The 16,204-nt window shown below is 42.3% G+C and overlaps 1 protein-coding gene across 2 annotated transcripts; it reads left to right on the forward strand.

Annotated features, from left to right (window-relative positions):
* Positions 1-528: 528 nt before the first annotated feature.
* Positions 529-15,973, forward strand: LOC137863869 (heat shock factor protein 3). 2 transcript variants are annotated; one of them, XM_068697411.1, is made up of 13 exons: positions 529-750; positions 1,594-1,702; positions 3,317-3,444; positions 6,000-6,124; positions 6,969-7,044; positions 7,751-7,812; positions 8,204-8,285; positions 8,569-8,702; positions 9,806-10,051; positions 11,111-11,216; positions 11,598-11,663; positions 12,816-12,882; positions 13,447-15,973. In XM_068697411.1, the coding sequence occupies exons 1-13, from the start codon at positions 631-633 to the stop codon at positions 13,776-13,778; spliced, it is 1,653 nt and encodes a 550-aa protein (XP_068553512.1). In that variant the 5' UTR covers positions 529-630; the 3' UTR covers positions 13,779-15,973. The 2 variants fall into 2 exon arrangements, with proteins under 2 accessions (XP_068553512.1, XP_068553513.1); XM_068697412.1 differs by lacking the exons at positions 529-750; positions 1,594-1,702 and adding an exon at positions 2,731-3,213.
* The last annotated feature ends 231 nt before the right edge of the window (positions 15,974-16,204 follow it).

Below are 16,204 nucleotides of genomic sequence, written 5' to 3' on the forward strand. Positions count from 1 at the left end.
GCCGGCCGCTCAGCCCCGCTCCAGCGCATTCATCCCGCCTCCCGCGCCCCGGGCTCGCCCCCGACGTTGCCCCGGGGACAGGCACTGCCCGGGGGGACACGCGCGCGGCGCCCCGACCCCCCCCGGTCCCCCCCTTACTGTTTGGAGCGGGGCAGGTGCGGGTCCCGGCGCGGCGCCGTCAGCTGGGAGCCATTCCCCAGCACCGCGAGCTGCCCGGCACGCACCGAGCGCCGCCGGGGACAAAGTCTGGGCCGTAAAGCGGGGCGACGCCTCGCCGCGGGGCTGGGGCCGGGGGCACACGAGCCGCCTCCGGGGCCGCCCCGCCCGGCCCCGCCCGGCCCCCCGGGGCGGCACCAGCCCGCGGGACGCGGCCCCTTTAAGGGCGCCCGGTGACGCCGCCGGCCCCGCGCGCGGCGCTCCCCCGGGAGCACAACAAGCGGCACGCTCGCGGCGCGGGGCGGGGCGGGGCCTCGGGGCGCAGCGAGGCCGCCCATTGGTGCGCGCCCCGCGGCCCCGCCCCTCGCGGTGCGCGTCACGGCGGCCGCCGGGGGCTCCGCCCGGCCCGGCGCGGCCCGGTCCGCCCGCAGCAGCAGCAGCAGCGCCCGGCCCGGCCCGGCCGCAGCCCCCAGCATGCGGGAGGGGTCGGCGCTGCCCGGCGGCCCCGGCGCCGCCGCGGTGCCCGGCTTCCTGGCCAAGCTCTGGGCGCTGGTGGAGGACCCGCAGAGCGACGACGTCATCTGCTGGAGCAGGGTGAGCACGGGCGGGGGCCGCGAGGGGCCGCGAGGGGCCCCAGGGGCTCCCCGGGCCGGGCCGGGCCAGCGGAGCGCGGCGCCCCGGGGGCCGGTTCCCGCTGTGCGCTGAGGAGCGGAGCGGAGCCCGGGGCCGGCCCTCCCCGTCCCGCAGGACCGGCCTCGCCGGGCGCCTGCCCCGGGGCCGTTCCGTGCCGCTTCCCGGCGTGGGATCCCGCCGCTCTGCCTCGTCCCCGTGCTTCCCGAGCAGCGCCGGCACCGGCCCGGGCCCGGGGCGCCGGGAGCCGGGAGCGCAGCGGGGCTGGGGCCGGGCCGGAGCCTCCCCGCCGGGCCGGGCCGGGCCCGTAGCGGCTCCGCAGCGTTACCGGGCTATTTTTAGCCGTGACACAGCGCGTACAATGCGAGAACCGTGTCAGGAGCTGGCCCGGCTCCGGCCGGCGGAGATAAAAGCCCTCTAGTGGCACGAATGCCCTGGTGCTTGAGCAATATCTCAGTTTCCTCTGAACTGAGACAGAAGCAGAGCCATGGTTGCCGTTTCTTGCTTTTTTTTTTTTTTTTTTTAGAGCTACTTTTCTTTGGCTTCGGGTAAAGTCTTCAGGGTTCAAAAAACTACCCGCTATGCAAGAGGAGTGTTCCACGTAACAATTCCTGTTGTTCAGGATTCAAACTTGTTAGTACAGTCCCCAGTGCTCATAAATGATCACACAGACAGTTCCCTTTCGCCAAGTGTTTTGCCCTTCCATGTCATAGGAACCGTTTCCATCAGATTATGGTCTTGGCATAAAAGCAAAACCTTAAAAATGCTGTGCTTGTTCTCTCACTGTTACTTCTGCTTACTTCCTAGAATGGCGAGAACTTCTGTATACTGGATGAGCAGAGGTTTGCCAAGGAGCTGCTCCCGAAGTACTTCAAACACAACAACATCTCCAGTTTCATACGACAGCTGAACATGTGTAAGCATCGTCTGTTTGTGTAATGTGTGTATGCATGCTGCCTGCGTTGCTGTACTGAAAAAAGATTGTCACCCTGATGGATCAAGCTGGACTAAATCCCTCAGTTATGTTCTCTGTGCTCTACTTGTGAGAGTCATAGGCATGTTACATAATGGATACCCTATAACTTGTACAGGCAAAGAAGCTGGAGTGAGGTGGCAATCCAACACTGTGCAGGGCTGCGGCACAGCAGAAGTGGTTGCTTTGGAGCTGATAGTTTATGGGCCATGTGAAGGTATAAGCTGTACAGAAAAAAGCTGCCTCGTTTAGAATTTCCATTTGGAGGAAGAGGGTTAAGCCATTAAGTAAATCCTTTTCGGGAAAGGGGAGGATCTGAAAGATGTTCCGCATCTGCCTGTGTTTCTCCCGTGAATTGTAACTATTTGGGAGCTAAGTGGTGACACCAAACTACAAGCTGTAAATAGTCTGCATGCCTTTACTCTGTTCAGTACAAATACTTCTTTTTTAAAAAAAATCTTCCTATTTCATAATGTTAGAAGCACGTTTGGCTCCAATGAAACAGAATGATAGAATTCATCATGTAGCATTGGCAAAGAAAGCTAATTAACGGCAGTGGATTGATAATAGTAACAGTGGCTTACAGGGAGTTGTTGAGAAGATCTGGAGGAACTCTGTTCTTGCCCAGATTTCCTTGGTCTCTCTTAGCCAATGTCTATTCAGATTCTGTGTTAGACATGACAGAGAAAGTGGTCGTATAGTATCCTTGTGCTGCTGTTTGAGTTAAGAGTTGAGATTCCATACTTGTGTGGCAAAGGAGAGTGCAAACAAACAGTTGTCGTTACCTTATGGTAAGGCTGAACGCTTACAATGCTGTCCTGAATGCTTACTCTTCACATCCTTATTGGACTGATGGCCACATCATTTTCCTGCTGCACTTATCCTCAGCTTTGATTGAAGTTTTCTAATGAGCGTGCTGTTGAGGTGCAGTGAGGCTGGAATACGTTAGCCGTGTTAAAAACTTGCACGAGGAGAGAGATGCATTGGTCTGTCAACTAATTTGCATCTACCCTTTGGTATTTCAAGCCATTGTGGAAATTGGGCTGGCAATGTTGTATTTCAAGCAGGTAGTCTTTAATGAAAAAGGTACTGCATGTGCGTGTGTTTCCATAGGTCGAGGGCTAATTTCCCCTTGCATTGTTCTGTAGACCCTGGTGGTAGATGACAGCATTTGTTTTGATATGTAGTTGCCTGAGATTGTTAACATGAAAGGAGAGGTGCAACGATAATATTTTAGTTGTAATGTCCTAATAAATCTCACTTTTGACTGTCTTCTGTGATTATTTGAACATTATTGTCTTGCCATTGGATACTGGAAAGGCTCTGCCATGCATGCTGCTTGTACAGCCTGCAAGATTGTTGGGTGGCATTGTAGATGCGTCCCCTGTCTGTGACAATTGGAGCAGTGAAATGACTGAACACCAAAAGTTCCAGCACCTATTAACTGTATAGCTGTAGGTATTTCAGTAGTTCTGGGGTTTTCTTTAGCTATGTTCTATAGCAGTAAGCTTTACACTGAAAGAAATGACTTTTCTTTTTTTTAATCCCTCTCCACAGATGGTTTCAGGAAGGTGATTGCTCTGGAGAATGGTATGATTACAGCAGAGAAAAGCTCAGTCATTGAATTCCAGCATGCATTCTTCAAGCAAGGGAAGGCACATTTATTGGAAAACATCAAGCGCAAGGTATGGTCTATGCATGTATTTACTTTGCCTTTTTCCTTATGAAAAGAAGCTTATCTAGAGGAAGTATGGGGGTGTCAAACACATTACAGCCAACAAATTCCACGTGAACCAAGCTTATGTGTTGTCAACTCTTTGTAAAAAGAGTCACAGAATGAAAGAAGTAAAAGAAGATATATTGTCACTTGGTGGTCATTGAAAATTAGCAAGGGCTACAGCAAGGGCAGCAGTAATCGGTTCATTTGGACAAGCTTGTATGATTTATATTGTTCCTCAATCATATCACCAATAAGCTACATCTGGTTTTAGCACTTAATATTTTCTTTTGTACATTCGGGCCTTGTCTGACCTGTTTCTGCACAGATATTTATCTTGTACTTGCGCATTTCAGCCCATAACATCCTGGCTGCCAGAGAAAGACACTATCGTGGTACATCATGTTGACATTTGAACTTCAGTCTTTTCGTTGGAATGTCGTAATATGGTAGCTACATTGCCCAAGTTAATGAAAGAACAGGGTAGGCTTGAGGATTAGCTGGGGAGCCATAATTGTGTTTTGATTGATTCTTCACTGCGCTGTCTCTGTGCAGAATCACAAATGGTCAGATACAGTTGCACGGTTGCTTCTCTGACACAGGCCTGTGCTTTTCCCAGATGCTGTAACTGCTAACTTGTCTTAGCTTGCACACCCTGCTTTCTGGTATGTTGAGACAGTCAGCTGCTGACGTTATGTATGGCACCATGTATCCCATGAGCGTTGCACTGGGTGGAGTATTCTAGACGGGGAGACAAAAGCTCTAGTTAGTGCCAAAGACATTCACACAAAATGGTTGAACATGCTGGTGAAACATACTCTTTGTTGCACAGGAAATGTGATTTTTGCAATGTCTGTTAGCTTTTCTTGCTCTTTACAGCCTGGAATTAAGTAATATTTCAGTTTGTGCTATAAACTGGCTTTCAGGCCTCCAACAGGAGTTCAAGTTTGAATGCAGGGCTTCCTTGACTTACTCTATTTTACTGTTAGCTCTACGTTTTCTGCTGATGCGCGTCAGTCTTGACACCCTTATTATCTAGTTACGGACTCTGAAAAAAGTAGTTCCTTGTACTCGGCAGAATGCTTTAGTTTGTTGGCTCTTCTATCTAGAGGCAGGCCTATGGTATTTGAAATTCCTACCTTCTGTCTGCATCTTTTGCATGTCTTTGCCATGGACAGGTGGTATGCTAAGAGGAATCAGTCTTGAATTCATTTGGGATAAGCATTGTGTGCCTTAGCATAAGGTATTATCTACAACAAACAGCGAAGGGTCCGAAAATGTAGTCAGAGAACTGTTGGGCCATTCATTCCATCCTTTGTAACACTGGACCAGAGAAAACAGTTATATCTGTGCAGTGATTGTTGAATGTTATAATTGTGTTGTTCCACCATGAAGTGATGGAATATTATTTTATAACACAGTTTGTCAATTTCTGACCACTTAATGAACTGGGAAAGGGGGGGGATCTGTAAGCCAACAACCTGCATGGAAGCTATCTGACACTTCATTAAGCTAATCTCAGATGCTTCCACCTCTCTCTTGGACTTTAAGAGAATAATAAGTAAGATCATAGCATGCTGTAGGTTGGAAGGGGCATCTGATGGCTGTCTGGTACAACTTCATTTTATTTGATTATGGTCAGTATTTGGCTGAATGTTTTGCAAAATTATGTCTACAAAACCTGTACATACTATTCATATTTGTGATGAGACCTATCATTTTCAAAACCCTGAATTGTATATAAACCATCAATGCCACCACCACAGAGTTACTGAAGGAAATCAGAGAATTATGACTGTGGAAGTGTGAAGAGGCAAAAACGTGCTTTTTGCTTTCTGATTACTCTTCCACCATCATTTGAAGAGGAAGCGTTTATAGATTTTGCTGTGGGTAGAAAAGCAGTTTGGACCCTGACTTTCTGGAGACAAGCCTCTGTAATCTTGTAAAGTTACTGCGTGGAATTGTAATACAGGAAACAACGGTATAGGGATCTGTGGTTCAGCTGGTGTAGGACAAATTTTCCAATCAGGTAGGTGTCATGTAAGTAGATTCCCGTTTTTTCCCCAATAACTTAATGGAAATTTGTTACTCCTGTGCTGGCAGATTTATCCACAGTTAAAAATGAATGTGACCATACCCTCTTTTACTCCTCTATTATTTGTTCTGCTTTTGGCTGGTGGCTTACACTTTGACACTAGAGGGCAAGCTTTCTTCAGACATGTCAGAGAGAACCCCTTATGAAAGGCAGTTTTCAACCACTGGTAGGGATTTTAGCGTGAATTACAATGGTGCCATTCTCTTGATTTCATTGACATCTTGTTTTTTTCACATGGTTGAGACTGTCCTAAAGGCTGTCATGTATAACAATTGTCGTGTTTTATGATACACAAGTTTTATATGATCTTACCTAATATTTTAATGGAGTTTATACCTCTTCTACAGACTAACTACACTGTTCATTCAGAAAAAAAGTATGAAAGGCACTGTTCTTGGTAAAGAATGTGTAACTTGATCCTATTTTAGGTATCTGCAGTAAGAACTGAGGATCTCAAGGTCTGTGCAGAGGATTTACACAAAGTACTCTCTGAAGTCCAGGAAATGAGAGAGCAGCAGAACAACATGGATGTCAGACTGGCTAACATGAAGAGGTACGCTCTGTTTCAGAAGCACTTAGGCATTGAATGGGGTTTATAGCTAATGGAGCTTGACTTAAATGTGTTTCAATTGAAACAGGTGATGGTATATTCTTTTTTTATGAATCTGCATTCTGTGCCACACAGCATTTTAAATAGTTTGTTTTCATAATTCAGTAACAGACCAGAAATTCAAACTGGGAGTTTCTTGTCTATCTTGAGATGTCAATTTAGTTGCCATCATCTATAGTATTTTTTTAGGGGTATCAAATAATTTCCTGTTCTAAACACAAAACAGGGCTAGATGCAACAAGGGAGAATTAATATTTGATTTTCTTTCTGATCAGAAGTGGACTTTGTGTGTCCTCATCTCTGTTCCTTCATATGCTTTTTGCATGGGCACTGGGAGTTCACTCAGATCACTGGCATGCAAGTGGGTATCAACCAAAGCTCAGAAGATGAATTTACTCCCTCTGTTCATATTGTTTTGTTTGTTTTTTAATATTTTGAAACTTCTGAGGTGGTCTGTGTTACAAGTAGCCTGTTTCCAAACACCAAGTCTTAATTCTAAGCTTTAGAGGCTTTGAAGGAAGGAATACCTCAGATCAAGATTATTGATGGAGCAGCAGAGAATGAGAATGTGCTAATTAGTGAGCATTTGGTCCTGCTTGGTGGAGAATGGAGTTAGTTTAACCCAGGGCTTATATTAGTGGATCTGACTAACTAATTGTTAGTTATCCACAGAAGGAATGTTGCCATTGGTCCTGCAAGGTACTGTGAAAGTTTGAAAGCTGTGAAACTAAATCATATAAAGTAAACTCTGTTCATCCTCTGTCTTCTGATTTATTCTGCATTGCAGAGAAAATAAGGCCCTGTGGAAAGAAGTGGCAGTTCTAAGGCAGAAGCACAGTCAACAACAGAAGCTGCTGTCTAAGGTACCATTGCAGCATCTTCAGTGCTACCATCCTTATTCCTGCCTCTGTGATACTTGATGGCATTCTTTGCTTATGTAGAATGATAAATGACACAGAGCTGAACAGGCTATATTAATACAGCACAAAGAAAATGTTCACAGTTCCTGAGTGTCCAAGAAGTAGCACAGCAAAGAATCCCAAGCAATGGATTTTTCCTTTTACTAAGGAAAATCTTAGTAAAAACAATTTTAATGCGTTGAAATCTCAGTGAATCTTATTTGGAGAGAAATAATTAAATCAAGTTGACCTGGGGTAAATGTGGGGCAGGAGTCATGGTAATGAGCAAGATATTGCAGGCACACAGAATGGAGTCTGTGAAAGAACGAACCAAGGCAGACTTAGAACATTCAAGAAGTCAACTTGGAACCTGGAAACAAAAGGAGTTGCTGCACTGGATCAAATTTTCTCTGGTTTATCCCTTAGCTTTTTCTGGTCTGGAGTTTTCCATAGTGACTTGCGGTGTTATATTATATTTTTGTAAAAATCTGTGCAAGTGAAATAATTTTTCAATGCCTTTTGTAACTTTTTTTCTTTTAACATAAAGGTACGAATGGATATTTAATTTACCTGTTAATTTCAATCACAAAAATAAATTCTGAGTTAATAATTTAATATTCTGATTGCTAAGCTAATCACTTGGTTTTGGCTCTCTGTTTTTTCTTTTTAGATTCTTCAATTTATACTAAGTTTGATGCGAGGAAATTATATTGTTGGGGTCAAAAGGAAAAGGTAATTACTGGATAGGTCACAAACTAGTGTCAGATGTGCATTATGGGGATGAATCAACTTCTAGAAGCAAGATACTTTTCTCAAGGTGCATGATGAATATTTTTACATAGGATGGGAAGAGAATATACTATGCATTTTGAGGTTTGAAGGAAACGGTTGCCAGAAATAGTAGCTCTTTAAAAAAAAAAAAAAAAAAGCACCAGTGTTACTGACGTATTGCAAAACAAAAAGTGTGCTTGGAGTGTAGTCTGTCTGCAGTACGTTTAAATAAACAATTTCAAAAAAGCCACTTTTAGAAATCAAAGAGTAGTTCTTACTGTTACTGCACATATTTGGCATTGCTACATCTGTTTACTACAGAAGTATACACTAAAGTCATACTTTGTCTCAGGTCTCTAACGGATGCTGCAGGTGCTTCACCTTCCAAATACAGCCGTCAGTATGTTCGCATACCTGTGGAGAGTGGCCAAGCAGTAAGTCTTTCTAGGGAAGGAGACACTGGGTTGGACAGGATGCTGTACAGTGATCTTGAAGTCTTCCTTACAACTGTTAATATTCTGATCTTATAATCAAATGCACTCTATTTTGAAATGGGCTGATTTAAAACATTGCTCTGTCTGCAAAATCCCACCAATCCATACAACTTGGCATAGATGAAATCTGAACGGGAGATAGAAGCTTCAAGAAGAAAGGAGATTAAACATTAAAAATAACAGACTTTTTTGGTTTATTCATTCTATTTGCTGTATATTGCAGATGGCTTTTTCTGAACATAATTCAGATGATGAGGATGGAAATGGTACAGGTCTCATCATTCGAGATATCACTGATACCCTGGAAAATGCCACCAATGGTCTCCTTGCTGTGGCACACACAAGTGGCAGAGCCAGGTACGTATAGGGATGTGAAAGTTCACAACTGAAGCATAAATCCTAGTAGTTATGTTAATGTAAGTTACCCAATACGTTTTGGGAACCCACCTCTGAGTTTCTGCTCTATTTGTACATTATAGGTCTGTTTGTAGGCTCTCTAGACTAAAAAGTAGACCAATTTGAAATCTTTTAGTTCCAGAGATGCAATGTTGTGAGTTTCCCTCCCACTAAATGTCCATGTATTCTTATGCCCTCTTTGGTCTGTCAGAATTTAGTTATGGAAAAGAACAGCTTGACTTCACATATGTTCTCTATATGAACTCATTATCAATCTGAAGAGTTACAGAGCCGGTGTTTGATCACCATGCTGGAAGAAAAAAACATGAGGTTTTGTTAGCAAACTAAAAAAAAACAAAACCCAAAAACCTATAAGAATCGAACCTTTTTTAAAAAAAATCACATTTTATTCTGGTGTATTCTGTATAGCAGGTATGAAATAAATGCAAATAAAAGGCTTAAAGGGGGGCTTTTCTTTATAGAAACTGAAAATGCGTGACTGTGACTGTCAGTATAAAAAGGGGGGTTATAAGAGATGGAGAGAGATTTTTATCAGTGTCTCCAGTGGCAGGGCAAAAGGCAATGGTTTTAAACTGACAGAGGGTAGATTTAGCTTGGATATTAAGAAGAATTTATTTTGTGATTAGGGTAGGGAGGTGCTCTAACAGCCTGTCCAGAAAAGATCATGGATGCCCCATGATTGAAAGTGTTCCATGTCAGGTTGGACAGGACTTTCGAGCAACTTGATCTAGTGAAAGATGTCCCTGCCTATGGCAGAGTGTTTGGACTGGATGATCTTTAAAGGTCCTTTCCTACCCAAACCATTCTATGATTGTATGAAAATGGGGTGTTCTGCTCTGATACATGCTGTCCATATAAATTGTAACAACTGATGCTTCATCTGCCTTTAGGAAGGCACTTTCTTTTACAAGACCAGTTGGTTATTTGAGCTCTTAATAGGCTTGACCTCACTAGGTATTAAGATGTAAAATACTAAGCTTCCAGTGAGCACTAACACAGTTGATATTCTCCTGTGTCTTGTTTCTCTGTGGGTTGCATTTTAGAGAGACACAGACAGCTCTGGATCCTGGCTTACCTATTTGTCAAGTATCACAGCCAAATGAGTTAAATTGCGTAGAACCTATCCCTCCAGTTCATATAAATGATGTCAGCAAATCCGGTGAAATAGGAAATGTTGCTGTGGAACTCCATGCTGCACAAGCTAATGCTCCAGAAGACCCTGCATCAGTGATTGACTCCATCTTGAATGAGAATAACTCTGGAAACCAAAGTGATCCTTTACTGGACAGGTACGCAGATCACTATATTCACTTATTTCTGGACACTTATGCAGTTGTCTTGCGGAATGTCATCATTAAACAGTTCTGTGTCATAGTTTTAGAGGATGTATCTAGCAGAACATAGTGAAATTGCTTTTCAAACATCTCCAATGAACTGAGTTTTCTCCCCCTTTTCTAATAGGCCTTGAAAAAGACAAGCGTTAGCATAGACTAAAAGCAGGGCAAGTTCATCTGGAATCTGTTCTGTCAGCTGTCACAAGTTTGCCTTGTCTTCTGGTATTTCTTTTGGAGTATTAGTGTGGTTGGTCTGTCCTGTCAGCCCTTGTGTCGCCAACTACTGTTGTTGCCAAGTGTGCTGCCCAACAGCAGATCAGACTAAAGATTTCAGTAGGGAACCATGCACTTCCTTGTTTCTTAGGACTGCCTTGAAATTGTACATTATTTGTAGCTAAGTATTCCAATACAGGAGTAAGCTTGCAGCACAGTGAGAAACTCAGTACTGGGCCACGTGTGCCACTTCCTTTCTACTTCATTTATTGTCCCTTGTATCCTGACCCCAGTCCTTACAAACACATCCAATTAGGTAACAATCTGGTGTTCCTGTTTCAAAATAGATACCTAGTGTTCCTTCAGATGCAGATTATCTGTAGTCCTTTGCTTATCATTTATTGTTCACAGGTAAAAGCTTTTGGACCTTATCCTAAACAGATACTAGTCCATAGACTGAATTCTGAGAACATTCAAAAGATATTAACATGAAAGAGGAAATAGTTACATGAGGAGGGTTGCTTTTTTGAAATGATAGCTGTTACGATACTTGCTGTACAGATGGCTTTCCTTGCATGTGTTCTGCAAAGAATTGGGCCATGGAAATTGATACAGCAATGTGGTTTTGTTAATTTGGCCATAAGCTGTTCTGGATTGTGAGCAACCCTGTCTGGCTGTCATCTTGCCCAACAGCTGTAATAACCAACCAATTAGCAGCTTATAAGAGGTTTTTCCTGTCCTGCAGTGTAAAAGAAGAACCTAATTGCTGACTGTTGCTTGTGGTAATTTTCTTTTTTTCAGAGAGGAAATTCAAGATTTTCTTAATTGTATTGATGCCAGCCTTGAAGAGCTTCAAGCAATGTTGTCTGGGAAGCAGTATAACTTTGGCTCTGAAGCTTTCAGCGATGTGAGTGGCTTTTCATTTATTCTGGTTTCTGAAAAGTACAGTTTAGGTTGTGTTACAAGAATTTATGGATTTGTTCCATGTCGTAATGGGCAAGTGAGAAGAAAATCTTGAAAAGCAAATAGTTATGGATAGATTTGTACATAGTCATCCGAGGAGTCTAACAAAATATAAGGTAATGCTGAGAGCCTTTTTCAGTTTATACAGTACTTTCATTTCATATAACTTAAAAACAACCAACTTCTCTTCTTCTTGCTGTTTATCATCACATCCTGATTACTGATCCATGTGCTTCCTTGGGCAGATGAAGTAGGATCTCTCAGAAGTTTTAATAACCTTATTATGTCATAAACTCTCCTACATATGGTCTGTTTCTGTTTTCAGACATTTAATCCTGAGCTGCCAGCTCTGGATATGAACTTGATGGAAACTCCCCCTGGTATGGAAAATGTAAGAGTAAGATTTGCTTCTGTGGTGGGGAGGGCTAAAGTGATTCTAAGAGCTAAACTTTCCTGATGCAGTTTAAGGGTAGGGACCAGACTGATAGCACAGGATGAAACTGACATTTTATTTAATCCTTATGACTTCAAGTTTTCTGTTATTACTGTTGGTGTACAGGAATGTAATAAGGTTCTCAAAATAAGCTTCTTATATTTCTAGCTGCAGTAACACACTCAGTGTGCTGACTTCAATTGATGCTTTGCTTAGAATAACGTTCTTTGCTTTATAAATGTACCTGAGAGCATAAGGAAGAGGGAAACACACTGGTGTTTGCTGAATGAGCTGTCTGCCTGCACTGAGGAACTTTTTTAATTATTCCTGTCTATTAATTCTGTATCATCTGTTTAGAAAGAACAGGTTGGAAAATCTAGTCTCTGTTTTTGGTCTATGTGAAAAGAGTTTCTTGTTTTGTCTTTTAGTCAAGTAATAACTACACCTGGGATTGTAGTTCAGATTGTGTGCCTTCATCTGCTGGAAGGCTGAAGAAAAAGTATTAAACAAAGGAAAAAAAAAAAGTAATGTGGTATGCAGTATTTATTCCAAACATGTCTGCATAAAACTTCCTCAGAGGACGTGCTAAAGCTCAGTACAAGTTTCCTTTTTTGGGCCCCATTCAATAGAATGTCTTATGTTACAAAAAAGCCTTGCAAGTGTCATTTATTTTGTAACTCAGCAATACTATTTGAACTAGGACTTCTCTGTCATGGGAGTTTACATCACAACTGAGGTAAAATCCTGTTGTGTTCGAGCAGTGCTTGTAAAACTTGATTTTATTGCTGAAATCATGTGTAACAGTGTTATTCCAACAAAGCAGGCCGTAAGCAAGCTTTGGGCTGGGTGGGTAAACTGAATATTTGCTAATCATGAGATTGTTTGGCTCTGGTAAGTTAAGTTTGTCTGTATTTCATCTTGCACTTTTCTGAGAGTTCCTGTTCGCTGGCCTCTGTGGAATAATGGGTTTGTGGGGTCAGGAGTTTACATTACTCAGCGGTGTCATTCCTATTCCCTCCTCCTTTCACCTTTAATTATGTTAACCAGACAATTAAGAACTGGATATTTTTGTTAAGCATTCTGTTTTATTCTTTGTCCATTTTGCTTCAGATTGCGAACTTGGCAGACAGCACTGAAGATCTAGGAGCAAGTGAGAGAGAAACAGCAGGAAGCAAAGGTGGGCAGGAAGGAACAGCTGTGACAATTCCAAACTCTTCCAAAACTATGTATTGAAATGGAATTTTTCTAGCTTGTAATGCGGCTTAATTCCTTCTTTGGCCTGGGCTTAAAAAGTTCTTGAAGACTGGGATGTTTCACTGACTTTAATGAAGCTGTACCTCAATCTTACAGGCCCCGTTCTGTTCCCCATGTTGGTGTTAACCGCTCCTCTTTTCTTGTATGTGACGGAGTGCCACAATAAGGAGCAGAACTGCAAATGTCATTGTGGAAGTATCTCGTATATGGGCTACAACACCCACAAATGAAGTGCTACTCATTCTACTTTAGTGATGCCAGTGCATGCAATATATTTAGGGGCCTGAAGTGTGTTTTAGATACTGATCTTAGCTGTAGGTCTTAGTCATTTCCAAATGCAGATGTGGTCTTTCAGAGCTCAGCTGTGTGGTTTTCTTTAGTGAACCAAGTTTTGAAGCACCTTTTCCAGTGTTCCTTGCGTTCCTTTAAAGCCTTTCACTTTAAGTGTCATAGGATCCTGGAGTTTAAAATGTTTGTTTTCCCTCAGATATGCAGCTGATACAGTACAGGGCCAATCCTCTGCTTTCATTATTTGAAGAACTACCTTCCAGTGAAGCCACAGGGAAGACAGAGGATCCAAAAGACCTCCTCTTGGCCCCGCTGGAGGAAAAACCTGCTCTCCAACCTCCTTCAGGTGGTGAAACTGTCTTGCCATTAGCAGCTCCAGAAAACCAGGCAGAGCCTCCGGATGCTCTGGGAATGGGCGATCCTCCTCTCCTCTCAGAAGATGGGAATGGAGAGTATAAACTGTTTCCACTCTTGCTCCTCAGTCCTGTTGCTAACTTCATAGAAGAGGCCTCTGAGATAGAAACTTCTTGAACTCATGTAATATGTATAAGTGGTGTGAAACAGACAGCAAGGATAAATGGATCAGCAAGAAGTTTGATCTTCTCTCTCCTATCCTGCTTACTGGGTGTCATATTCTATATAGACAAGAGAAAGTTCTCTTTCTACAAGCAAGGAGTGCATGTGGAAAAGCTGAAAACAAGCTCAAAGCAAGAGATAATGGGAATGAAGACATGGGGAGGAGGGAAGGGCAGCCTTTCTGTAAACATACCACAATGTATTCCATAACTGTTTTAATCTGATATCCTTATTGCAAAAGGAAATCTGTTTGTATCCTGTTTGTAAAATCTGGCTGTTTTTTATTAGCTGTGTAGTAATGTTGTGTGTAATGTTTCAAACCTGAGTTTTACTCTTTCTGAGATGTTTCAAGAGGTGGCTTGTCTATTGTTTGGATTTATTTTTTTTTAATTTGAGTTTTTTTTTAATAGTTTGTGGCTACAATTGTTTGCACCTGCTTAGATTACTTTCCTACTCCTAGATTTGCTCCTAGGTACAGGGAACATTTTTTCCTATGGAAAATTATATTTTAACTCTGGAATATTACTTTTTAACATCCTAACATGCATCCATTGCCATGGATTGTAGGTGTTGCAGTAGGAAGTGCTTGCCACCGTGCGTAATGCTGATTTCTCATGCACATTGCGTGGCAGCTCTTCTAGGGTAACTTGCACATAGGTCATTTGTTCTTGAAAATTGTGAGTAGAACTGATTCGTGTCTACTGAAGTCTAGCAGCTATCCTTAAAATGTCTTTAAAAAAAAATAATCCTTAAAACAAAAAAGGTATGGGGTAACTTGCGCTGACATAGGACATTCATTTTCTCTTCTGCTTGCAGTATGTACTTGTTTATCTGACCTCACATGAACAGTGGACTTTGTCCTGCATTTTCTGTTCATGGGATTTTAAAGCTAAATTGACTAAAATCATTTGACTCCATTGACAATGAATGACAAACTGGTGTCTGCCTAATTAAACTTTTCCCAGAATTCTGTCCTACACTGTTTTCCAAACTTCTTTGAACAGCTGTAATGTAGACATCAGCCTTTATCCGCTGTTGTCAGTGGGACAGCAAGTGCTCTTTCACTGATACCAAATCTCTAACAGTCTATTGGAAGCCCACACAAACCTGAAATTTGCCATAGTCATACAAAAATGTTGGGGCTTGAAAAGGCCTGGAGACAAGTAGAAAAAGAGCTGTGTAATGCCATGTGGTATTTTCTACTGCTGCAATTACTTGGAAAAAATCAGTTTTAGGAAAAAGTCTACCTACAGGCTTTATTCTCTGAAATTTCTGAACTGATAGTTCTTCTATGCTCAAGAAACCAAGTTATTTTGATATACTGAAGCCTACAAGATAATGCATGTTATCTATGCTGGCCTGGTTAGATTGGGTTTGTGCTTCATTTTTAAATCTTTTGAGTTGACAAGGGAGGATCTTTCTACTGAGTGTATGTGTGTGTATACCTGTAACACCTTCAGTATTGTTTTATTCCATTGTTTATTACTTCCTCGCCTCTATGACCCTTCGTGTTCGTATTTGATGAAATGCCTTTTGTCAAGTATGTCTTATTCTAGCCTGTCTCAGTCTTTCTTTTTGCTTACTTTTCTTTCTTGAAACAAAGGGCTGGATGGTCTTAAGTTTTCCTGAGCTGAGGGAAAAATGAATTGGGTTCTGGTGGAGTGTTGTTTTTGTTTTGTTTTGTTTTGTTTTTATTCCCAAAGGCCTCAATTTTGCCAAGAGTGAAACAGTAAAAAAATTTAGAGACTTCTTCTGCAGTATTTTGGCAGCATAGTGCAGAAAACAAAGTTCTTTGAAGGGTAGATTTTCTGTAATGTCCACTTCCTGAATAGGTTAAACTGAAGAATAATTCCTGTAATGGATTAATGTCGTGTTCTTCCATGATGGAATCTGATCTCACTGCATCTTGCCATCAGCTGTTTGATTGAACTGCATAATATTTTTTTAACACAATTCGTCTCTTAAGAAGTTAAGGCTTAAGAAAGCTTCAAATAAGAATTTGTGAATCTAAGTCTGGTTTGTGTACTGGTCTAAGAAATATATGTATTTGCAAGTTTGTTTACAAAATTGCAATGAAAAGGGGAAGGTTGAATAGCAAGGAAAAACACCATCATGCACTGAAGTAATTAAACTATTGAATTGCAAAACTGTTAGGGTGTTTCTTGTATGTTACTTTGACGTCTGTTCTTTGTTCCTCTTCTGCCAACACACTTCCCAAACCAGCTTACTGAACTATCTAGAAGGAAGAACGTCAATGCTCACTAACCCATTTCAATATGCAGCTGCTGCTTGTTCAATAACTCATGTACTAAGGTTAGCCTGGCAGCTGCTATCAGAGATCTGAGCCTGAGAAAGAAGGAAGTTCAGATTTATTAACCCGT

The sequence above is a fragment of the Anas acuta genome, chromosome 13, assembly GCF_963932015.1.
Source record: "Anas acuta chromosome 13, bAnaAcu1.1, whole genome shotgun sequence".
Lineage (NCBI taxonomy): Eukaryota > Metazoa > Chordata > Aves > Anseriformes > Anatidae > Anas > Anas acuta.

Coding starts and splice junctions, on each gene's coding strand:
- LOC137863869 (XM_068697411.1), top strand. CDS start 631: ATGCGGGAGGGGTCGGCGCTGCCCGGCGGCCCCGGCGCCGCCGCGGTG. Junction 6,125..6,968: donor AGACTGGCTAACATGAAGAG/GTACGCTCTGTT, acceptor TCTGCATTGCAG/AGAAAATAAGGCCCTGTGGA. Junction 7,045..7,750: donor AACAGAAGCTGCTGTCTAAG/GTACCATTGCAG, acceptor TTTTCTTTTTAG/ATTCTTCAATTTATACTAAG.